Raw genomic sequence first — 24924 nt, 5'->3', positions numbered from 1 at the left:
CGTTCTGGCAGGCATCTACTTCCAAAATGAAAGGCAGTGAAAAATTAGCATAAGCCAACACAGGAGCAGTAGTCAGACGCACCTTCAGATCTTGAAAACTCTCCTCACAAACCTCAGTCCAAGCACTGCTCACAGGTCTCCGCGCACCCTTTTTGTCCTTACTCCCGCCCAGTTCTCCAATCAGATGATACAAGGGAGCCGCAATCACTGAGAAACCTTTAACAAATCGTCTATAATAACTAGCGAACCCCAAAAAGGATCTCAGTGCTGCTACATCCGTTGGTCGGGGCCAATTGGCTACAACAGCGATCTTCTCAGGGTCCGTAGAAACTCCCTGATTGGATATCACATGTCCCAGATACTTCACCTCAGTCTTGAAAAAACAGCACTTCTCCAACTTCACCTTAAGACCTTCTTGATGAAGCCGACTTAGAACCTTGTCCAAACGGTCCAAATGTTGATCTATAGAGCAGGAAAAGACAATAACATCGTCGAGGTAAAGCAACAGAGTTTGAAAGTGCTGAGACCCAAACATGCGCTCCATGAGTCGCTGAAATGTACTTGGTGCATTACATAGCCCAAAGGGCATACGACTAAATCCGAAGAGCCCAAAGGGGGTACAAAAAGCAGTCTTACATTTATCCTTCTCTTCAACAGGCACCTGATTGTAACCGCTTGCCAGCTCTAAAGTTGAAAACCAGCGGGCACCTGAAAGGGCATCAAGGGACTCCTCAATGCGAGGGAGGGGAAAAGCATCTCTCCAAGTTTTGCGATTAAGCTGGCGATAATCCACACATAAAGGCAAAGCACCATCCTTTTTCTTCACTAAAACTATTGGGGATGCATAGGGGCTGCAACTCTCCCTTATTACCTGACTTTCTAAAAGTTGATTTATATGTGCCTTCACAGCATCATATTCAGCAGGTGGAATGCGTCTATACCTTTGTCGTACAGGTACCTCACCCGCTAAGGGGATCTAAGGGTAGTACAACCTAAATCTCCCTCATGGGTAGCAAACACTGACTGATACTTTGTCAATAGACAAATAACTTTACTCTGCTCTGACTCAAAGAGGGCGGACAAGTCAACTGACTGTATCAACTGCTGTACTTTACCAACTTGCACTTGTTGCATAGTTGCCTGGACTTCCCCCGCCCCCAGTGAAAAGAGAACCTCCTCAACTCCTGCAGGTAAGCTAACTATTTGTGCTGGCTTTAACGTCCCTAAGGCGCAGCGCGAAGGAACGCGAGCATCAATACTGCCAACATTAATCACAGGAACATAAGCTGTACCTTTAAACAGCTGTACTACAGCAGGGATTACTAGCACTCCAGCAGGAAGCACAACATTTGACAATGGCTCAAAAACAACAGTCTTAGACTGGTTAATAAGGTGCCCCTAATTTCATGGCGCCCCCTGGTAAGTGGACAGGGTACCTGCCCCTAACTCTTGCAATCCCGGTACTGGACCTAACCGACGAGGTAGTATCATGACAAAACTGGAGAGCCTGTTGCCACACCTTAGGGGCCTGCTGGACACATGGGAGGCTGAAAAGAGAAGCACCATGCTGGCTGAACAACAAGTCATAACACTCACTGATAATATTCATTCCCAGAACACCAGGAATATTTGTCTTTGACCACAAACTAGGGGTGTCTTTTACCACAAGGATCCCCTTATTCGGAATAACTTTTCCCAACACCTCTACATCGGGGGCACTTCCAACACTTCATTTATAAGCCTAAACAGAGCATGAGAATACTCCTGTAATGATTCACCCTCAAGTTGTTTACGGGAAAAAAAATTCTCTTGCAATGCAACATAAGACTGAGGACATCCATACATTCCTTGGAGGATAGAAAGAATCTTTTCTGGATCCTCCCTCTCTGCTCGAGACCTATATTTGATTTCATTTTTGGCTTTCCCCTCCAAATGATCATAGATAAAGTAAGCTTGATCAACAGATGTTAAACCCCGAGCCCGCACACTTGCGTGGACCTCATCTACCCATTCGGCTACTCCGATTCCCACAGTACCTCTAAAAACAGGGCACTTCCTTTCCCTGGGCACATACACCAAACGATCATGAAACCCATTAGACTGAAATGAAGACCTGGGAATATCGGGAACAACATTAGTGGGTTCAGTTCTTATAGGAGCAGCCTGAGCCTCTAGAAGGCGTTGATTATCAGTTCTTAGCTGCTGAACCAAGTCCCGCAACTCCTGCAGCTCCATATCCATAGTCACCAGGCACAGTTCCTTCCGTCGTCCTCACTAGAAGCAATCACCTGGCGAAACACCTTCCTGTTGAGTGTTTATAGGCCACTGCTGTTTTGCAAAAAAAAAAGAAAATCACACAAAAAAAGAAGAAAAAGAAACACCAACCGCTAGGTATATAATGAAAAAAAAAACTATTACACCTGGAAGTCACGTCTCGTTTTACACAAGCAAAAGATTTATCCTGCCGACTACGCCAGATGTAACTGTGGCGTGAGGTCACAATTGATCCCGACTACGCCACCGGGGTTGAATACCCACGGAAATAACTTAACAGCAACACAAGTTCAAATAGACAGTACTGAATGGAAGAACGAAGACGTGACTTTCAAGCTCAAATCTTTTATTGCACAGGAGTCATGAAACTCTGAATCAACAATCAACTTTAATGCTGAATACTATAAAAGAGGGATCACAATTTAATAAATATAGACATTAGGTCAATTATTAAAATCACAACCCACCAGTCTTAAAACAGGAGTAACCAAGCCTGTGGGAAGAAGAGGAAGAGTCGCTGGGCCACGGACCCACAGCCCTAAGAGCACACACCACACATGCACGGTTCTCAAGATCATTAACCAACCACTTCTAAAGCAAAGTGTAGTGAATAATACAAACCACTCCACACGCCCAAATCAATACAAGCAGTGAAGAGTGAGCAGTGAAGAGAGAAGGCCCAGATGACCCCAGAGGATAGTACTCCCACACAGGCTGGCTCCTAAAACACAGGGGATATGAATTAACCCTCCTTTCACGTCACATAAACCTTAGCGGTTGGTCTAAACCAAACTCACATAGTAAAATCAATTACAAACATCAAAAAGAAATCAATTCAAAACAGAAAAATCAGTATAGGAATAAAATCATAAGCAAAACAGCAGGGCCTAGACGTCAGAGGTCCACATAGAACTCCACAAAGAAAGATCTGCCAAATAAAAACAAAACATAAATAAACAAACCATATTCAAATCTGAAATACATGATTTTTAGATAACCAAATAATTATACATAAACATTTATCAAAGAAACGATCCTAACAATCTGACACACACACATACCTCTGCCGTAATCCAAGAGTGGATTAAACTGGGTGATACAGCTCATTGCTGTAGGCTACACACGGCGTTCATCACGCGACACTAGCCACATTCAAAATACACGATTGTTAGATAACCAAATAATTATACATAAACATTTATCAACGAAACGATCCTAACAATCTGACACACACACACACACACACACACACACATACCTCTGCCATAATCCAAGAGTGGAATAGACTGGGTGATACAGCTCATTGCTATAGGCTACACACGGCATTCGTCACGCGACACTAGCCACGTTAATCACCCACGCGCTCACACTCGTGTATCGAGGATTTCCTCCCTGTGTTCAACACAGAATCAACAATATAAATAAACTAAACATCTCTATACATTACCGCAAATGCCAAACTCACACCTCGCTATGGCGCTTCGGGGTCACAACACCGGAAGGAGACGGAAGAGAAAACGTCAGGTGGTCTACTAACCTTTGCGCTATTTATAGAGCAAACTAACTACACGCCCCACCCCGTACACCATCCTTATTCACTCGGTCACATATACATAAGATAAAATTATACAATTATGAATTATACCTGATGGTGCAACAACAGTGGTCATTCTGAGCAGCCTGTGATTAGGTTGTTGATTTAATTGACTGTTTTCATTGGATGTGAAGCCAGCAGTAACTGTCACCAAATATAGTTTTTTTTAACCCAGAAATTCGGGGGGAATGTCCAAATCAATAATGAGATGGAACAAGACATTTAGCTTTAGTTACAGTTTGACAAAGGTCAAAATAAATGAGAAGTGAAAAAATTATACACACAATCACAGACCTTCCTAAATCCGGCTGGAGTTAGATTTCTCAGAGGAGCTTTAAATTAGTTGAAAATCAGTACGTAATTTGTTTAGTAAATTTTATGGAGGCTGTGTGAGGAAAAACACTGACATGTTCCAATTCAGAATTAAAGGCTCATTTACCTGACATCCTCCTCAGGGGAAAACTTGTCTCATCCGAATGAGATCCAGCTTTACACTGCATCTGACATGATGACATGGGTAGTTTACAAAAGAAAACAGCTGAAGTGCTGTCAAAAAGTGAGACCTTCTTGTTTTAAAATGTTTTAAAAAAAACATTAAATATTTGTTTTTACATTATTAAAATGTCTAGTATTCCTAGAAAAACATTTTGAAAGATTGGAAGTAGCAAGAGATTTCTTCTTAATGATTTTCTGTCCTCTTCACGGATTTGATTAGCTTTCATGTCTTTTTTCATCTCTCCCCTGCTCTCGACCCCTGATTTGCATTCCTTTCTGGGTCTGTCTATTCCTGTCTTTCTTCATCCCTCTCTGTCTTCCCATTTTTTTCTCCCAGGGGAGTCGCCGTCTCACTGCCGAAACATTTCCTGAGCGGCTGAAAAAACGCCACTCAGCTCCCAGCTGGCATGTCAGCATCTGCTGTGTCTGTGTTATGATCTCTGGTCTGACTTTTGGTTTTACAAAGCATGCGATGGAGACCTTCTGACCTTCAGTTTAGGCTTTTCTTTAGAGGCCAACCTGCTGAAAGTTTTGTGGTGTGAGGCTGAGAGAAGTGTGAGGAAATGGATGGTTAGTCCTCTCTGGGTTTGTGGTTTTGAGTGAGCGGAGCATGTGTGTGGTCGATGATTCGGCCATTGGTGCCAGGTCTTTGTCTATAAGATATCTGACACAATGAAACAAATGTACTTTACATCAGAGCAACATTTGTTGTGAGTTTATGCACTTTATATCACATGAAGTGGTTCAACAATAATCTTTTTTGTTTTTTGTTGGCCCTTTTGGGCTCATATGAATATTGACAAATTCTTTGCACCAGTTTACAGTTGGATTCCATTACACTTGCCATTGCCATTAACAAGCTCATACTGTACCAAAACTGGATCAACTTTTGCTGTAAAACCGATGATATATAATGCAAAATGTGAGTGATTTGTTTGTCACATTCATCCTATTCAAGCTGATGATGCCAATACACTTGGGACAGCCTAGCTTTTCAAAGATCTCGCATTTTTAACAAAACTTTGTGCAGCTATGTTATCCAGATATATAGGCTATCATTACTTTGGTCATAATTGTAAACCAACAGCGTTTGCATTTTACAATTCAGTTAAGTCCATTTATGTCATGAGAAAGTTATGCAACCAGTGACTTGGCAAGGCTTAAAAACAAATGTACATCAACCACCACTCTATATGTTAGGGCCAGCAGTCTTACATTGCAGCCAATGTTTCTGCTTTTTGAATTATTGTATGTTGAGAGTAATAGAAGCCACATGTTATGTAGATACCAGTCATATGTTGCTGAGATGAGCTGATTTATAGTGAAGCATTGCTCAAGAAAAGGACCAAGAAACTTTGAACATGGTCCAGACTAATTTTTTTTAGCATATGACATAAACTGTGTGTAAAATTTACTCTTATTTTAACTGTTTGAACTTATTTTAACTCTTCTAAATGTTGAGTCAAATCTTGAGTAAAAAGTCAAACAAGAGACTTTTAGACAGTCAGACATGTCATAAGGGCTTAGCTCTTACACTCTCTGTCAATAAACCTTCTGAGTATCCAACAGCAGTGCAGGTTGGGAAGAACATTTTGCTCAATGTAGCTTTCCCACTTGTGTGAGGTTTACTTGTGTATTTTAAAGACATATCCCGTAAGTATGGAGTTATTCTTGTGCCAATAATAATGAACGTAGCTTTTCAAGAAACTAATGAAAATATAAATTGAAACTAAATAAATTATCTCTGAAACTGAAAAAGAATAAATCGCAGGCAAATTTTTTTACTTAGTTTTTAATACACTGCATGTTTTGCTAACTATTTCTCATATTTCAATCGCTGATCTGAACTTACAGATGCGCTTCCAGAGTTTTCATTTACGCTTCTGAAGTTTTCGTTTACGCTTCTGAAGTTTTCGTTCGCCGTTCTGACACATTTCTCTCGTGGGGGCGGGGCTAGTAGCAGTGTGTTCTCATTGGTTATTGAGTTTTTGATTGACAGCTTCGTGACCTGGAAGTGAAAACGTCAGTGGTGTGTTTATATGTGGATGTGAGCGTCTGTAATCGCAGCTTTCTATTTCATTTTAGTGATATTAAGTTATGTTTGTTTTTTAATTTGATCTTTATTTACCTGCTGCTATACTTAGTTGGCAGAAGCTTTTAGGAGCACAAGAGATCTATTCAGTCTATTCAGGTGTAATTGTAGGCCTACATTAAAGTACTGTATATAATACTTAAAATATTGTAGTGTCCAATGTTTTCGGAGAATATTTGTTTATTCATGATGATTCCTTTACATGTTAGGCTCTGATTAGGTTGAGCTGTTACAATTTAAAGAGAATACTAGCAAACGTGTGGGATATATTCAGCCGTCAAGAAAGTTTCACTTCAACCAGGTAATCAAGGTTGGCAACCATGGCCATCACACTACTCATTGTTAGCATGATATACGTTTACACCATCAAAATTAATGATCACTTAAATAAGAGGAATTTAAACAATATGAAAATTACAGTCGTGGCCTGCTGTCAGATACAGACCTCAAAGGGCATTTCATTACATATGTCACACAAAGAATGTTCTTGTTGCCATTTTTTTAAAATTGATAATTGTATTTAGTTATTTCATTTAATTAACACTATCTTCTAACATTTAAAATTGTAAATATATTTTAACAATCATCAACCGTTTCAATCGTGACTTATACTACCAGGGACTACAGGTGGAAATTAGCACATGTGCTACAACCTGGTAAAATGCAACTCTCCTTTTTAAGGTTAATGTATATTTTACATTGTCCCTGTTCAAATAAATAAATAATAAAAATAAAAAAATAAAAAATGAATGTAATTGAAAATATGAATTCAAATAAATGTACATTCTTTATTGTCACTAAAGCATACACAAGTATCAGAGTGAAAGTCTTGGATGCAATTATGTTGTGACAGGAAAGACCAGAATCCACAGAACATTAACTGCATAATATACATGTAATGCACAGTATTCTCATGATATACATTACTATACAAAATGCACAATTACAAATACAGAATACATTTTAAAAATTCATATACATTTTAAATGTTGCAATGATTCTTTGAACAGTTCCTGTTGCAGTACAAGTAACAAAGCAGTGACTGGACACAAGCAGTACAAGGATAGTCCACCCAAAACATGAGAATTCTCTCATCATTTACTCTCCTTCATGCCATCCCAGATGTATATGACTTTCTTCTTCACAGAAACATAGACAAAGATTTTTAAGGAAATAATCCATCTCTGTGAGTCCATAATACAAGTGGACTGTAACCCATGTACGTAAGACAGTTGGTCGGAAGTGATTTTTAATAGTTAAAACAGTTTACATTATTAGTATTTTTCTTATCTAGCCTATTGTTTGACTTCAGAAGGCATTGACTCATCCACTGAGGTCGCATGGATTACCGTCACGCTCACTGTGTGTGGTTTTTAAAGCGTCTTTAGGACTCGCAGACAGGGCCGTGCACAGACATTTTGAGGGGCAGTGGCTTAAACCAAAAAAGGGGGCATTATAAGGAGTTTGAATGAGGCAGTATATCATCTTAATACAGAAAATTAAAAACAACTATTTTATATGGGCAATAAGATTACAATTAGGATTTAGTGCAAAATCAAGTTATGTTGTTATAATTACTCTTCCAATTAAATAATTAAATGTCAATGCCAGTTTAACTGTCTGATGCTCAGTGGGCTCTCACTCTCTGAGCTGCCTCATCCTATGGAAGTAGTATAGACATTTAATTTAATATTATGCACTTAAAGTATAAATTGAAATGATATACAGGTTACAACAGTTATAAAGTCACACCGGGGTAAAATGCGCATTTGACTTAATTCTCTTTTATACCACTCAATGGCACAAATTCTGCTCAGCACTTTTTTTCATAAACGCTTTTGATGATGGACTTGGAAATTTGGCTGATCATTGACTTGATCAAAGTTGATTTAATCTACTATTTTATATATATTTTTTAATGTTTTAGACTTACGTAGCAATTTAAATACAAAGATCTCAAGAATCTTGTTTCTGTATTTTTAAAATGAAAATTATGACAGATAGCCTATATTTATTGAACAAACATTTATTATTTAATTTATCAAAATAACTCCAAAATTGTTATAAACTTTACTAAAGTGATTGGTTTGAACAAGTATCAACTTAGACATTATTAAAAGCATATTAATTTAGCTTAAGTATTTTTATCAATACTGTGTGTCTTACCATGCTGGTTTTACCCCGTGTGTACCTCCTTGCCACCTCATACATTAATACGATTTTTAAACAAACCACCTTTCTGATTTATTTTCACACAAAATCTGTTGCTCCATAAATTTTCAAACATTGCTCTGCAATCATACACTGGGAGTAGTGAAAATTAGAATTCTTGTTCAATCAAATTATTTAACCTGATCTAATCTAATATAAATAACACTAATAAATAAATCACGAATAAATAAATAACATTTTCTGTTGTTTGCAGATTTTGTCGACAAAAAAACAATGCCTTCACAAAATTAGAAGAACAGAGTGAGAAAGAGCAAAGACAAAGCCTATTCAACATGGCAAAAATTGAATCAAAGTTCTAGAAAGCCAGAGGGTAAATCCTTATGTATAGAATATTTAGCAGACAGTTTTTCACACTTTAACTCCTGTAAATATATTTCCCATTATAATCAGTTGCCTTAGTTGATATAGTATCTATCTATAACATACATCATATTTATAATATTTTAATGAGACCATATTAACATTATACATAATAAAAAGGTAATATACTATATATTATCTAAATGTGTTCTAATCTAAATGAATAGTACCTTAGTATAGTAGGTTACAAGGTGGCTAACGGCACAAAACACATTTGCTTTTCTTCCAAGAACATGGATGTTGCACGAGTTGTAACTTGTTAGCACTATTTGAAGACCAGGAGCAAAACATTTTGCGACAGAAATACAAAAACATATTACCAAAATACTAATTTTGTGGATCGACTACTGTCTGTAATGTGGATTGTAATTTGTAATCGACCTGTGAATGGGACGAAATTCTATTCTGAAACTGTCGTCGGAGAGCGGGCACATGCTTGTCTACGAGTGACGCTGCGGAGCGAGCAGGAAAACACGGAGCGGATTAGCGGAATCAGTGGATCTTTAGCGGAGCGATAACATAACGTTTTTATGGGAATCTTCTGGATGGTTAGGGAGGGGGGCGAGAGGGGCACCTCAGCTGATGAGGGCAGATGGGCAGTGGCTCTAGCCACCGGGCCACCCCCCTGTGCACGGCCCTGCTCGCAGAGATGGATTACTTTCCTTACTATCTTAATTCGTGTTTATCAGTAGAAAGAAAGTAAAATGCATCTGGGACAGCATGAGGGGTGAGTAAAATAAGTGAGAATTGTATTTTTGGGTGAACTATCCCCTTAACATTCATATGCTGTTGGTATGCTAATCCAAGATCAGCATAGACTAATAAGAATAAAGCGCAACCTCTTGTGTACTTGTGAACTGTGTTTGTTTTAATCTAGAGGAAATTGAAATATTTGCTAGTTTATATTAAAATATATCAGGTGTCTGAAGATCAAGATCCCAATCATTCAAAGGTGATGTGTCTGAACAAAGTAAGATTATTGTCTGATAGGGACTGTGGATCTCTGGTACTATCACTCCATCAGCATCACTCTGTGTCAGCATCAGAATTTTGTTTATGGAAAAGTTGCTCCACTCCCTGGAAAATGAGAGAGGAAATGTATTATAATCTAATACAAACTGCTTTGAACTCCCACATACAGTAACAAGTTGCAGACTTAAAATATTTATTATATATATATTTAAGGGATTTTACAGTACTAAATATTTACCTCGGAGTCTTGCAGCGTTTATCATCTGTAATACGGTTGTGTAATCAGTAGATGGCTGTATAGCCCTATATATAAACATATGGCTGTGTATTCCCCAGTTGCTGGATGTTTTCAGTCATAATTACTTGCATGTATTAAGTTTTTAATTTGGACATATATTTATTATTAAAGACTATTAAAGATTAAACATTTTTCTCAGAAATGTTCATTTGAAGTGCACTTTTTTTTCATTATTATTAGTCAAATATGGACACAGAAAAAGCATCTTGTTACTCATACTAGCTACCGGTACATATAATAGCTTTATCAGTCATCTTCATCACACAAAAGTAATCAGAATAAATATTGTGACCAGGGCGATACTTCAAAATAATTGAGTGTTTACATATTACGAACAGAGACGTGTTCTGTGGTCAAGTCATGTCTCTCCTCTTTCAAAAACTCTGCATCGCAAATTAATCAGCAATTGAGAAATTCAGGTTTAAATAGCTTTATCGGCATGGTAAAAAAAGGCTTTCATTTGCCAAGGTTGAATCAGGCAGTGATTGACAGCGCTCTGGTCCTATGGCATCGGTCATTGACTGATACAGTACTTTTTGTACTGTAGGCTACAGTACAGATAGTGTACAGTACTCTAGCCCAATGTTGTTTGGGGTGGCTGGGGGGAAATATGATCTAATCGAAGCAAATATGATCTAATCTAAGACTGTAACCGAATGTAGATAAACAAGTCATGTAATGATTGGGCTAAGAGTTAAATCAAGACAACACAACTGTATAATGTTATAGGCTCTCACTGAGCTCTAAAATGCCTCTCCACCTGAAAAAAGCCAGTACTGTATTATAAATAGTATTAGTATAGTATTAATGAAAAAAAAATCAGACTTACCACGAGTAGGCTAACGTTATCCAGTATCCTCCTGATATAGCGACGATGACTAATGATAAATATCATTCGTCTGTACTATTCCTTCTATAAGAAATCATCTCAACAAAATAGTGTAGCAGCAAATAAATACAGATATAAACTTAATATCACTAAAATGAAATAGAAAGCTGCTATTACAGACGCTCACATCCACACATAAACACACCACTGACGTCTTCACTTCCAGGTCACGAAGCTGTCAATCAAAAACTCAGTAACCAATGAGAACACACTGCTACTAGCCCCGCCCCCACGAGAGAAATGTGTCAGAACGGTGAACGAAAACTTCAGAAGCGTAAACGAAAACTTCAGAAGCGGAAATGAAAACTCTGGAAGCGCATTTGTAAGTTCAGATCAGCGATTGAAATATGAGAAATAGTTAGCAAAACATGCAGTGTATTAAAAACGAAATCAAAAAATTTGCCTGCAATTTATTCTTTTTCAGTTTCAGAGATAATTTATTTAGTTTCAATTTATATTTTCATTAGTTTCTTGAAAAGCTACGTTCATTATTATTGGCACAAGAATAATTCCATACGTAAGCATGGTTTGTTTTTGAGGTAGAAAGACAAAGAAATCATCCTTCAGAAATCATTCTAATATGCTGATTTGGTGTTTAAGAAACCAATATTATGCTTAATATTTTGTGGAAACGGTGATAATTTTTTTTCCAGAATTCCAGGAATTTCAAATAGAAATCTTTTGTAACATTATAAATGTCTTTACTGTCACTTTTGATCAACTTAATCCTTGTTAAATAAAAGTATTCATTTCCAAAAAAATCTTATTCATCTCAAGCTTTTGAAAGGTAGTATATCAATTGAAAATTACTTTTTAAAAATACTGTAGTATGTAATAACTGTCTTCATCTGCTTTTGCAGTTCCTCACTCGGAACACAATATAATTAAAGTAGATTTGTGTATTTTCTGAACACATTTTGTGGTGCTTGCCCATGTATAACATGTTGCCATGATTCTAGGGTATTGTAAGTTGTTCTTTGTGGTTGGTAGGGTGTTTTGGGTGGCTGCTAGGTGGTTGTTTACTGAACCAAATCGACAAAAGAGCCCATCTCCAAGTCTCTGTGAAAAGTCTGCTACACATGTCTCCTTCAATGCAAGTTTTTTTGGATATTTTTTTACTTCAGAAATCTTGTCCCTCTATATATTCCCTCCTCATCTTGTATATAGTTGTATAATGGCTGATTACGTACTTTGGGGGGAATAATAAGCTTTTGTCTTATAATGGACTTTAATTATATCCTTTGATATTCAGTACAAACCATTTATGTTTTGCACACCCTTAAGTTCTGATTATTTGAAGTTTTTTGTTATGCTGGCGGCAGCTGCAGTCACATACTGAAGGAAGCATCTTGACCTGTTTCGACAGTTTTATGGGGTGCTGTCGCATCAACAGCCATTCTAAGGTGTCAATCAAGTTTTGGACACTCCTCCAGAGAGCTCCTTATGGAAACCCTAAGCCTTCCTTAGCCAATGACATACACCCCAACCCAAGTCCAAACCAATCATGCTACTGGCCTAAATTAGAAACAGATTGGTTTTTAGACCCCTGAATCAAGTGTAGTCCTTGCATTCTGAAGTTGTCAGCAATAGCTTGCTTCTGTTCTGTATCATTAACACACAATTTGTAAATATCTTTTGTGAAGGCCTCAGTGTTAGCTAAATTGGATTTTTTTTTGTCTCCATACTCCATGCTATAGGTGTTTCAGCATGTATGAATCACTCTAGGGTTTTGAGTTTTGTGAGTTTGTCCTGAACACTGGTTGTGGTGATTTGGAGGCAATCCCGGTGCATATTGAACTGTTCCTTTATATCAGTCATCTTTTTTTTTCTTCCTTTCTTACAAAGGCTTACTGTTTTGGTAGTTTCCTGGCAAGATGCTGAATATTTGCTGTCAGCGGATGTTTTTAAACATTTTATTACTGTTATTTCCTCCGCATGTTTAACAGTGCATGATGTCAATTCTGTTAGTAATTAGGTGTATTCATTATGTTATTTTTGGACTCGATTGCTGACTTATATAACTACAATTTATAAATATAGCTGCAAGCAGCAATCATCGGGGTCCAAGCACCAATGGCCCATGTGAATGATTAGCGATCCAATTGAATGGGTTCAAAATAGATGTGGTGTATGTGTGGACTCATATTCAACATTTAAATTTAGATTAAATACTTGGACAGGAGCACAGGACAATTTTAAATGAATGTGAAGATTTGCAGCTCAAAACTTTATATCTCAAGGCACTTTATTATTATAATTATTATTATTGTGACAGAGACATCAAATGGTCTTTTTATTTTAAATGTACAGCAGTATACAAATTATACAGTTATACAAATGAATTAGATCAATGCATTTATTTCCCTTCAGAGGGATGGAAACCGATAGAAAAACATTAGGCTTAAAAGAGTCCACCTTATCCTGTGTTTTCACACAATGTACAAATATATTGATTTTCATAACAGTAGGCCGTTCAGATTTGCTGTTAGCCGCTGAAATTTGATTGGCTGCTGGAGGCCCCTATTGGCAAAATTTTACAAAACTTTGTGTGTGTCCTCGGCTCAGAATGTCCTGTTTTCTTTGTGTGTCAAGTTTTGTTAAGCTTGGATATTGCGTTCAGCAGCTTTAGTTCAACTCAGAAAAATAGCCTCACCGATTAATTAACTTCTATCTTTGCAATACTTCAATTAATTAAAGTTCTTTTGATACATTTTTGCCAGCACTGTCCCTAGCTGCGGTGTGCCTATTTTGGCGAAGATCAGCCTAATGGCCTAGGAGGAGTTTGAAAAAGTAGATTTTTAAGAAAATCTAAAATGGTGGGAAAATGTTATAGGCAGAAATGAAATAGGTGATTTTCATCTTGTAGACCTGGATTCAAGGGTTCAGGGGAAATAATAATTGAATTTATAGCAATTAATATATCTAAAGATATGATCCAAAACAAAAATAATACCCCTAAATATGATAATCAAATGTCCCATCTTGGATCTACAAACAAAATAAGATGTAAAGGAAATTGCTACAGAAAGACTTCTATATGAACATTTAAAAAAAAAAGAGAGGATGATCTCAGAAAAGTGCCACAGCAGTGAAACAGTAATTTCAACTATCTACACTGACATCATAGTATTGTCATTGTGGTCAGTGCCCCGTAATAAATACAACATGTTTATCCCTGGAGCATAAACAGCATCTGATGCTCTTAATCATTCAATTTCATAGTACATAATGAGTTTGATTCAGATTCTCATGATTGCTGGAATAAAAGAGATGAAAACAAATGTTCAGGGCTGTTAATATGATTGCTTCCACATCTATATAAACTCTCTGGTCTTTGGCAGGATAGATGTGGTGGAGGCTTAGTAACTCAACTTCCACAGTGGTTTCCCAGGCTCCATCCATCTCTTTTTAAGCGTTTTCCTTAATTTCTCATTTAGACGGACAAGCTGAAATAATTTGGCCTTTAGTGAAGTAAACCTTTTATTTTTTTAAATGATATTTTAATAATAATAATAAAAGACAGAGAGCATAGGGATAGCATTTCTAGGTCTGTTTAGTTTAATAACCTCTCTTTGTGAGACTTTGCCACCTAATCTTTCTTTCTTGTGTTAATCTGTTAATCAGGTTAGAAAGTTGCAGATAAGGCAATTCTGAAACTTCTGGAGCTTATAATGTTTTTGTGACATTTTTTCCTCAAAAGATCAAGGTAAATGTGCTCATACTATGACCACTTGAATGTTAAATGCTAACTGCAAACATGTCTCATGAGAAAATGCTTTGGCTGTTTCTTTTAATGATCTAAACTGACCAAAAATCAAATAGCTTAAATATAACACTTCCTCTTTCTTTTTAATATGGTTAATTTCCGTTCTCAGGTTTTTCCTCTCTTTTATGCTCCATGATCTTAAATGCATCACTTTTTGACCATCCTTCTCCTAAATGTCTTCCAAAATTAATTGTCATTAATTTTTTGCCTTTTCAAAGGAAATGCAACTGGCATTTAAGAGCCCTCATAGCATGTTACCATTTATCTGCTTCTTTTTGTTTTTGTTTCCATGTACTTTTTGCCCCAGTTCCCTTTAACTGTGATGCCGCTCTTAGGTCAGAGGAGAGGTAAAAGAAGACCAGTGCCCAGGCTGCTAAGATAAAACTCTGTAATCGAGAGAAACGTCCCAGGACTGTGTAAACTTTTCCATTCATGAAAGCATTTACTTGAAAGGCAGTTCAGCATGCACAGCAGTCAAAATTACTATCCTGTTACTCTTAAACATGGCTTTGATCGCCTAAATGTTCTTTTTCTACACTTCAAGGGTTTCTCACACTGCCAAAATATGGTTGCTCTGAAATGATCTCTCGGGGGAGATTTTAGAGTTTTAGTTGTTTATACAATGTTTTTCTTTGTTCACCATAAACTAAAAGCAAACCATAAAAAAACAGTTATACATTTTTATTTGTTGAAGATGGTAATATCAGAATACACTTCAGAGATACTGAATGCATGAAAAATATATTAGAGTCTCTCTTGCACAGCCCCTATAATTTTTGTGTCAAGAAATTTGTATTTTTTGGACTCTAATGCACTTTCTGACTTCTTCAACATAAAATGCTTTTGATTTGATTTAAAGGGGATGTATTTGCTGAGTGGTTTGGGAAAAGCTTCCCTTTTATAGACTATTTGTTTGAAATTCTCCCTGCGTTTAACAAAATAATCATACTAATGTGACTATTTTGTGTTATTAAATATGTGCCTGATTGCAATGTGTATGAATGTTGTGTGTGATTTGTTAAGTTCAGTACAGGCTGTCGTCTTGGCACCACTATAGTTATCTTTTAAGCTTCCTTGGGAAAAAACATGTTTAACAGTTTTACAGCTCATCAAACCTTGAACAAAGAAAGAAAGCTGGAAAGCAGAGACAACATGGCTTTAGAAACAGCACACAAAGTAATTTGCCTTGCACACTGACACAGGCAACCGCAGCACAATGACCTCACGCCAGACTCTCTCGCCGCTGACAGAAGAGCATACCTGAGTTATAAGGTCTTTCCTATTATGAAGGAGAACAGCTGATGGGAACATAATGAGAACAGGCTGGTCTTTCAGAACAGAGCCACTGCCAGTTAGACCCAGCGGGGTTACCTACCACAGCATGCTACGCCAATTAATTCTATACTTGGACTGCACAATTAAATAAATTAAAATGTAACTTGTGAAATTGCCTTGTCCAATTATTCAAATATTAAAATGTACTCGCATAACAGTTTATCTGGTCTGGCCTTTAAGCTTGTAATATGGGCACAAGCGACACAAACTCAATGTAGTATAAGGTTTAAATAGAAAAAATAGTGTTCTCACTTTTGGCCACTATGTATGAGATTTCTCTGTCACTGCATCTTTGTGACCTTTCTAGGTCTCAGAAAACCTTCTGGCACTGAACAGGAAGCTCCCTGTCACCCCGGTTCAACTGTGACCCTTGATTCTAGACATCCGCCACTGGCTGCCAGCACAAATATTTAGCATCTGTGTGGACAAAACAGAACCCATTTTTATCTTTCAATCTATGAGGTCATTTGACCATGATCCAGCAGCTTATTTTTGCCTCTAACAGCAATCATTGTGTTTCTGCAGAGATTGGACCCATTACAATAACAACAGATCCAAAGAAGTTCCAGGATGAGCTGCGGGAGCTTTACGTCCAGGTGAGTTCATGCGCTTTACTTTGGGTTTGTTGACATGTTTGATCACAGCTCTATTTGAATCCATATTCAGTCCAAGAATGAGCCTTAACTGGCAAATAAAGACTGCAAACATGTTGTACTGTAATCAATAGAGAATGGTGACTCTGCTGTTCAAAACTGAAGTATTGCACCCATGACATGGCATTTTTGGCTTGTATGACAGTATATCTGGCAGGTACAATGATTTGAATGAGCACCTTTGTGATTTGTCAGCAATGTACTCTCCAAGTGATCCAGATTGTTATCCGGGGTCCAAAGAAATTTTGAGAGAAAAAGAAAAGATTTTACCAAATGCATTTTTAGGGATTTCAAAGTTAACAGATATTAATTAAAGATCTTTAACCCAATAATTTTGAACGTATTTAACATTCAATATTTAATTTTCTAATTTATGATGTTCATTCAGATTTCTATGTAGTGTTTGAAATTTGAAAATCTTAAATCTCGTTATTATATTATTGACAGACCTAGTTTTTGTGATTGGTGTGATTTCGGAGGTGAATTGCCATGTGGTGTTTGGTGTTTTAAGCCCCCAACGGCACCTTCCAGGCAGCGAGGGGATGGGTAGGTTTAAGGTTGAGGGTAGGGTTAGCTGCCTCTAAGGAGCCATTGGGGGCTTAAAACACCATAGAGCATTGCCATGTCCATTTGACATGGACTCCCCATTAAGGAAGCAATGTCTGCTCAGAATGAGTCTAAAGTATCTTCTTTGTATTTTTCTCGCTCTCAGCATCTGTCTCAGCTGTTTGGGGCAAAGCAGTGGAAATGCAGACTCACTGATTAAGTGCAGTTCTGTATTGGAACAAATAAATTTTTTCTCTCTCTGAGGCAGAAGTTCAAGCAGAGCAGGATTCGGTCTAGTTTGTTTGGAGTTTGTAAAAGGGATTAATTACTTAAATCACTGTTTGCTGGTAATGTCTTTTCCAGTGCTTGAGAACAACCTTCATAACCTTTCTTACAATCTTTTCATTGTTCTATGTTTGGGTTTGCTATCTGCTGTGTGCGTGCGTGTATGTGTGTGTGTGTTTGTTTGTGTAAAGAACAGAGAAGCAAAGATCACTCGCTTCCAGATGTTTCATTTAGACACGTGCCCCCTGGAACGCATGGAGACAAGAATCTTAACCCTCCATGTGAGAAAAGACAGACATACCTATATCAGATACATTGATGTACACAAACATTTTACTTTTATCCATGTTGGTTTAAAGGAAGGAACATTTCTAAAAACTCTTGGAAGTCATCCATTTAGGTCCAAGATTGTGCTCCACGTTTCATTCCAAGGTCAACATCAGTTGCAGGCATGACTCCCATGACAAGCTTTACAGCATGCCGTACATTTCTACTTTCATGATTAGGCCAAATCTACTTGCTGTCTGACCTGCTCGCTGCCCTTTTCCTACTTGTTGCAATTAAGATGAATATCTGCCTTTGAGGAATCTGAATGTTCCATCGACAGAACACATTGACTGTGTGCTCACATTAATTTTGATTTATTTGTGCAGCACTTTTTACAATACACATTGTTCCAAATCAGTTTGACAGAAAAGAGAAGATAAATAAAGAAGATAAAAGGCAAAGAAAAATAGGGTTACAATGAGCAAGCCAAGTGTAAGAGGAAATACTGTAGCTCAAACAGATGACCATGGGGTAACACTTTAGAATACTGTTCCTTCATTAATGAATAACTACACAGGAACAAATGAGTAATGCACGATTAATATTGTAGTAACTACTATTAACTAACAAGAAACTCTGATTAACGAATTAGTAAGTCATAGCGTTCAGTCGAATGTGGTAGTTCACTATTAGCTAATCAGTAACTACTATTTTTCAAACCTCACTGAAGACTACTAAGAACTACTATATACAGTTTCATAATTAATATTAATAATGCATAATATATAATAAGGTAATGGTAACTCATTAGTAATTAATCAAGTGTTACTACATCCTTCTAAAGGAACTAATAATAATTTGGATCAGTATTCTAAAGTGAAAAACATGATAACTACCTAATATTGACTGAAGTCATTGTAAGCTTTTGAGATTTTGTAAGGTTTTTGATAGTAATGAGTCAAGTGTTACTACATCTTTCTAAAGGAACTATTAATTATTTGGATCAGTATTCTAAAGTGAAGATCATGATAACACACTAGTAATGACTAAAGTGTTACCAAATCCATTGGAAGGAATTACTATTCAAAATCTTACAAAAAATCTCAAAAGCTTACAATGACTTCAGTCAATATTAGGTAGTTATCATGTTTTTCACTTTAGAATACTGTTCCAAATAATTAGTAGTTCCTTTAGAATGATGTAGTAACACTTGACTCATTACTAGTGGGTTACCATTACCTTTTATTATAAATTATGCATTATTCATGTTAATTACAGGTTTTTTTATTCGCTTTGGTACTATTTTCAAAAGTAAGGTGTACATTTTCAAAACTCTTAGTACAAAAATCCAAACTGATCACACTTGTAACACAGCTAGTCATTCTTTCAAAACCTGATCTCATGCTTTCATTACAGTTATACACTTTTCAGTCCACATAATCATCGTTTCAAACACAAGATTATTGTAATATGTAATGAGAACATTTGGTTTAATCACAGAAACACAACAGTAAGACCTTCTTTCAGTTTAGTACTTTTACGTAACAATCAGCTCATTCAACAGCAAACAATGCAAGATAAATGTTTCAAATCACTGTTGTTGCTGAAATAATTACAGTAATACAGGCTACAGTTGCCACATTCGAAGTAATTGAATCCATAATGTTTGTAATAGTATCTATCCAGTGTGTTATCAAAAGGTGTGATGAAGTACAGCCATGAGGTTCTGTGCTAACAGAGTTTGCTGGCAATACAGTAAATGAGTTCACTCTATACCATTTGACTGAATCTATACTGTAGTGGACCTTTACAGATGAAGGTTGAGTTACAGTAATTCGGCAGTCTCTACCATGGTAATCTGTTTAGAACTGATAAGAATGTAAATGTGTACCTTGAAATGCAATGTAAGTCACTTTGGATAAAAGCGTCTGCCAAATGCATAAATGTAATGTAAATGTTTACAGTATTGCATACATACTGTAATGTAAAATGCTGTATTTGATGCCATCTGTCTCCCTTCTACTGATGCATCTCTGATCAATCTGATGTTTTACAGTCATTGACTGTTTCCTCTCCCTTATATTCTGCTTTACAGTATTTGCACAAATGGCAAATTTCTCTCTCTCTCTCTCTCTCTCTCTCTCTCTCTCTCTCTCTCTCTCTCTCTCTCTCTCTCTCTCTCTCACACACACTCTCTCACACACTCTCACACACACTCTCTCTCTCACACACACACACACACACATGCATGTGCACACACTTTGAACATCGTGGTGGTTATTATCTATAAATCACTTATGTAAAAATAATTCATTACATTTGGTTTTCCATATCAGAAATTGCAAACAAGTTCCATAGAAACTGTGTATAGAATCAATATCTATAGAAATCTATAGGTGCACCAAATGATTCATTGATTAACCATTAAGATCAGTTGGATTAAATAATAGACACATGTATTAAACTGAACAAGAAGAGATGCAAATCAAAAGTTTGATAGTAAGAGCTTTATGAAAGGCAGTTACTGTGAATGAAGCATTTATGTAGATGAAACACTTATTTTGTGTTGTGAAAAGGATACTTTGTGATTTTGTGTATTGTACTTACACAATTGAAAACATGATGAAATGTTTGAAAAAAGTGCACTTTTGATGATCTGTTGGGATATTAGCACTAAGAGTTTTGAAAATGTACACCTAACTTGTGAAAATAGTACCAAAGCAAATAAAAAAAACTGTATGAACCTGCAGATAGTAGTTCTCTGGGAGGTATGAAAAAAATAGTAGTTATTGATTAGCTAATAATGACTACTACATTCATCTGAGCGCGATTACTTAATAATTTGTTAATCAGAGTTTCTTGTTAGTTAATAGTAGTTACTAGAATGTTAATAATGCGTTACTCGTTTGTTCCTGTGTAATTATTCACTATTACATCCCTGAAGGAACAGTATTCTAAAGTGTTACCGACCATGGTTCTAGCAACATCAATGTCTTGGGTTCGATCCACAGGGAATGTAAGAACTGACCAAATATATACCTTGAATTTAGTTTAAGTTGCTTTAGATGGATGCCAGACTGCATGAATGTAAAGAGTGGCAAGGAAAAATTTGAATGTCTACGTAAATGAGGAAGAAACCTTTGAGGAAACCCTCTGTCTCCAAATGACAACATTTGCCATTTACAGCTGTAATGATTCAGGTCTGTGTTCCTCTGTCATGTCCCGTGGTTATCTGTTCCCCATTATGTTGATTAGTCTCCCCAGGTGTTTCAGATTGACCACACCCCCTTGTTATCTTGTTTAGCTTGTTTGTCCTTGTATTTAAGCCCTGTGTATGAGTTCAGTCTTTGTGAGTTCTTGTTTCATTGTTGAGTGCTGTTCCTGGTTTTCCTCTCCCGAGTCATGTTCCCGGAATCTATGTTTGTAAAGTCTAGAGTCTATTTAATAAATTACACTGCATTTGGATCCCGCTTTCTCCTTGTCTCCGCTGCAGCATCACAACAGCAATGTTAAGAAAATGGACAGATAATTGGAGTAGCTAACTAAAAATACAATGGATTAATTGTTCTAGTTCTAATTAATGTGCCGGAAAATCCCATATATATATATATACAATACTGTTTAAAAGTTGAAAATGATTACCTTTATTCAGCAAGGATGCAATAAATTAATCAAACGTAACAGTAAAGACATTTATAATGTCACAAAAGATTTCTATTATATATAAATCCTGTTCTTTTGAACTTTCTATTCATTAGATAATCCTATAAAAATGTATTATGGTTTCCAGAAAAATGTTAAGCAGCAAAACCTTTCAATATTGATAATAATAATAAGAAATGTTTTTTGAGCACCAAATGATTAGAATGATTTCTGAAGGATCATGTGACTTTCTATTGGATCAGGGGGTATTGGCTGTTATTTTAAATTGAAATAATATTTAACAATATTACTGGTTTTACTGTGTTATAAATTATAAATTCAGCCTTAGTGACTTGTCCTCCCTAAAAACTCAAGCTTTATGTCTCCTAGCAATAGAGAAAATAAAATAAAATAATAGATAGCTCTTTGTGTTTTTTCCCCCCACATAATTATTGTTGATTTAATGACAAATAATTATGGATCATTTCAGGGAGGTGGAGATTGTCCAGAGATGAGCATTGGAGCCATCAAGATTGCCCTTGAAATCTCCCTACCAGGGTCCTACATTTATGTGTTTACGGATGCCCGATCAAAAGACTACAAGTTGACCCATGACGTTCTTCAGCTCATTCAGCAGAAACAGTCACAGGTCAAATCATTCTCTCGATTTTATTGAAAGATCTTGCCTGTTTTGGTCGTTACATATTAGCATATTACATATTTATCATTTGTAAGTCACTTTGGATAAAAGCATCTGCTAAATGATCAGTGTGTATGTATGTGGGCAGGTGGTGTTTGTGTTGACCGGTGACTGTGATGACCGATCGCATATCGGCTATAAGGTGTATGAGGAGATCGCCTCGACCAGCTCAGGACAGGTATTCCATCTCGACAAGAAACAAGTCAATGAGGTAAGACTGCTTGGGCTTGTTTGATTTACCCAAAGAATGTCAATTTGCTGTGTCTTTGTGTTTCAGGGAATAGCACGCTGCTGCTATTGTATATTTCCAAGGAGTAATAATGAAATCTCTTAATATTCTGGTTTGGTTTCCAGGCCAGATTTTTATTCACTAGACTACACCACCCCATACAGTATTTGACGATAACCTTAGGATGACAGATTGAATAAATGATTAGAAAGATTAGAAAAGATAATAGAGGTGCTTGAGATCCAGTGACGCAGTATGCTCATGGATGAAGGCTTTACTTAATTTGAGCATGGTAACATGAACATAAGTCCAGGATACTGTTTTATAGTTCTCTGAAAACCAAGGATTTATTTTTTTGATGTTCCAAAAAATTCCTATCAATCCTCTTATGCGGTCAAGATGGTGATCCTCCAGAATTTTGACATTAGAATCAAACACAAACTGAAATATTTGAGAAGACATAAAAGTTATAGTTATAGTTCCAAAAGCACTGCTTCTCAAAATGTACTGTCATTTTAAAATCTCTAAAATCCTAGCCCTTTGCTATAAATTTGTTCGATGTCTCTGTGCTTAAATGGATAGTTAACATTTACTCACCCTCAATTTGTTCCAAATCTGTATATATATATATTTATAACGATTAAAAAATCTATATTATATACATATAAAAATTATCTGATGTACAGACCTCCTGTTAAGTGGTCCTTGTTTCTGTCCTTTTTCCATAGATCCAGAACCCTGCCCAATAATCATAGAAACATCGAAGTTATAAGCCATCTATAAATGTCATCAAACCATACAAACTTACTAATTTTTCAAAAATCTTTTCGCTGCAGGTGTTGAAATGGGTAGAGGAGGCAGTGCAGTCCTCTAAGGTTCACTTGCTCTCGACTGATCACCAAAACGGGCTTGCTAACACCTGGCGGATCCCCTTTGACCCTAGCCTGAAGGAAGTGACTGTTGCCTTAAGCGGCCCTGCACCGAACATCGAAATCCGAAATTCTCAGGGTAAGGAGAACATCTTTGTCCTCTTGTCTGTTTAGAGCCTTCCCAGAACCAACACATAGTGTAGAGTGACGAAGAACTGAAGCATGAACCTCTTGTGCTCCTAGGAAAACTTATCGGGATGAAGGAAGGTCTGTCTGAGCTCCTTCACATCCCAAATTCTGCCAAAGTCCTCAACCTGAAAGACCCAGCGCCAGGAATGTGGACCATAAAGGTGATGAACTGGTTTATCGCAGACTAAGATGCACATACACATTTGACGGGTCTTTTGTGTCATTGTAGATGATTTAACTGTAAATGGTGGCTTTCCAGAGAGGTAAAGTTATTGCTTTAGTCTGTTTTATCTCCTCAGAATAAGAACAGATTGCAGATTGATAGATAGGTACTGAAGGCCAAGGTTGTGTGGTGAAGTCATTTATGTTGTTGCTCTACACATGTTATGGAATCTGTTGTATGGGCCTTTGATTAGCCCACTGGGTAGTGGGTTGCTTTAGGGTACACAAAGTCCCAAAGGGCCAGTTAAATGAAACAACAACATTTTTGCCTGATTGATTTGTACCCTGTGGCTCGTGTACACATAAGGGAACATCTCAAAGCCTACTTGATCTGCAGGATGGCTGTTCTTTAAATTTGGAAAGCTTGATGATTTATGTGCAGAGAAATGTAAAGAGAGACCATGTCATCCTCAGTTTACTTTAGCGCTGAAGAGAGGGCTGAGATCTTCGTCTGGCATGATCCGTGCAGAGTCCACCCTATATCTGTTAGTTTATTTTCTTCTTCCACATGACCTCTTCTCCTCCATCCCTTCACAAGTCATGTAAATAGTATGTGTGCTGAAATTGGCTCTCTTAGACCATGATCTGTGAGAGATCATATCTTAGACCATGATCTTAGAACATCTCCTGTGACAAACAGGTTTGGTTCAGCTATGCTCAGATAAAATGGAGTGTGAAAATGTATGTAGTTTACACGTTCCATTACCATTCAAAAGTTTGAGGTTAGTACGATATTTTTTAAAGCTGCTGCGTTCATTTGATTAAAAAAAATACACAAAAACAATTTGCAATCCTGTATGTAATGCAAAAAGTATTTTTTATATGGACGGTAACTTTAATGGGTTTACTGAATTTTAGTCGCTTACAGAATTCCCGGATAAGGCATTGCTATGTTCAGAGGAGGTTATGTTTGTTACCACTTGTCACCTGAGTATGACGTTTATTTATACTTTGGCTATTTAAATTGTTCTGTTGCATGTTGATATAATAAAATAAAAAACAATGGCCAAAGATC

The 24924-nt window shown here is 36.8% G+C and overlaps 1 protein-coding gene across 2 annotated transcripts in view; it reads left to right on the top strand.

The window, feature by feature from the left end:
- hmcn1 (hemicentin 1) overlaps positions 1-24924 on the top strand; it is a 115185-nt gene that overhangs the window by 10084 nt on the left and 80177 nt on the right. For both annotated transcript variants that reach the window (XM_084091801.1, XM_084091800.1), the window contains exons 2-6: positions 16833-16903; positions 22191-22349; positions 22489-22611; positions 23466-23637; positions 23742-23848. In XM_084091801.1, coding sequence (XP_083947927.1) covers positions 16833-16903; positions 22191-22349; positions 22489-22611; positions 23466-23637; positions 23742-23848 — 632 coding nt within the window. The remainder of the gene's footprint in view (positions 1-16832; positions 16904-22190; positions 22350-22488; positions 22612-23465; positions 23638-23741; positions 23849-24924) is intronic.

Source organism: Abramis brama (genome assembly GCF_963993115.1).
Source record: "Abramis brama genome assembly, chromosome: 18".
Lineage (NCBI taxonomy): Eukaryota > Metazoa > Chordata > Actinopteri > Cypriniformes > Leuciscidae > Abramis > Abramis brama.
Note: the sequence above shows the minus strand (reverse complement) of the source record. Positions and strands in the feature narration are given on the sequence as shown.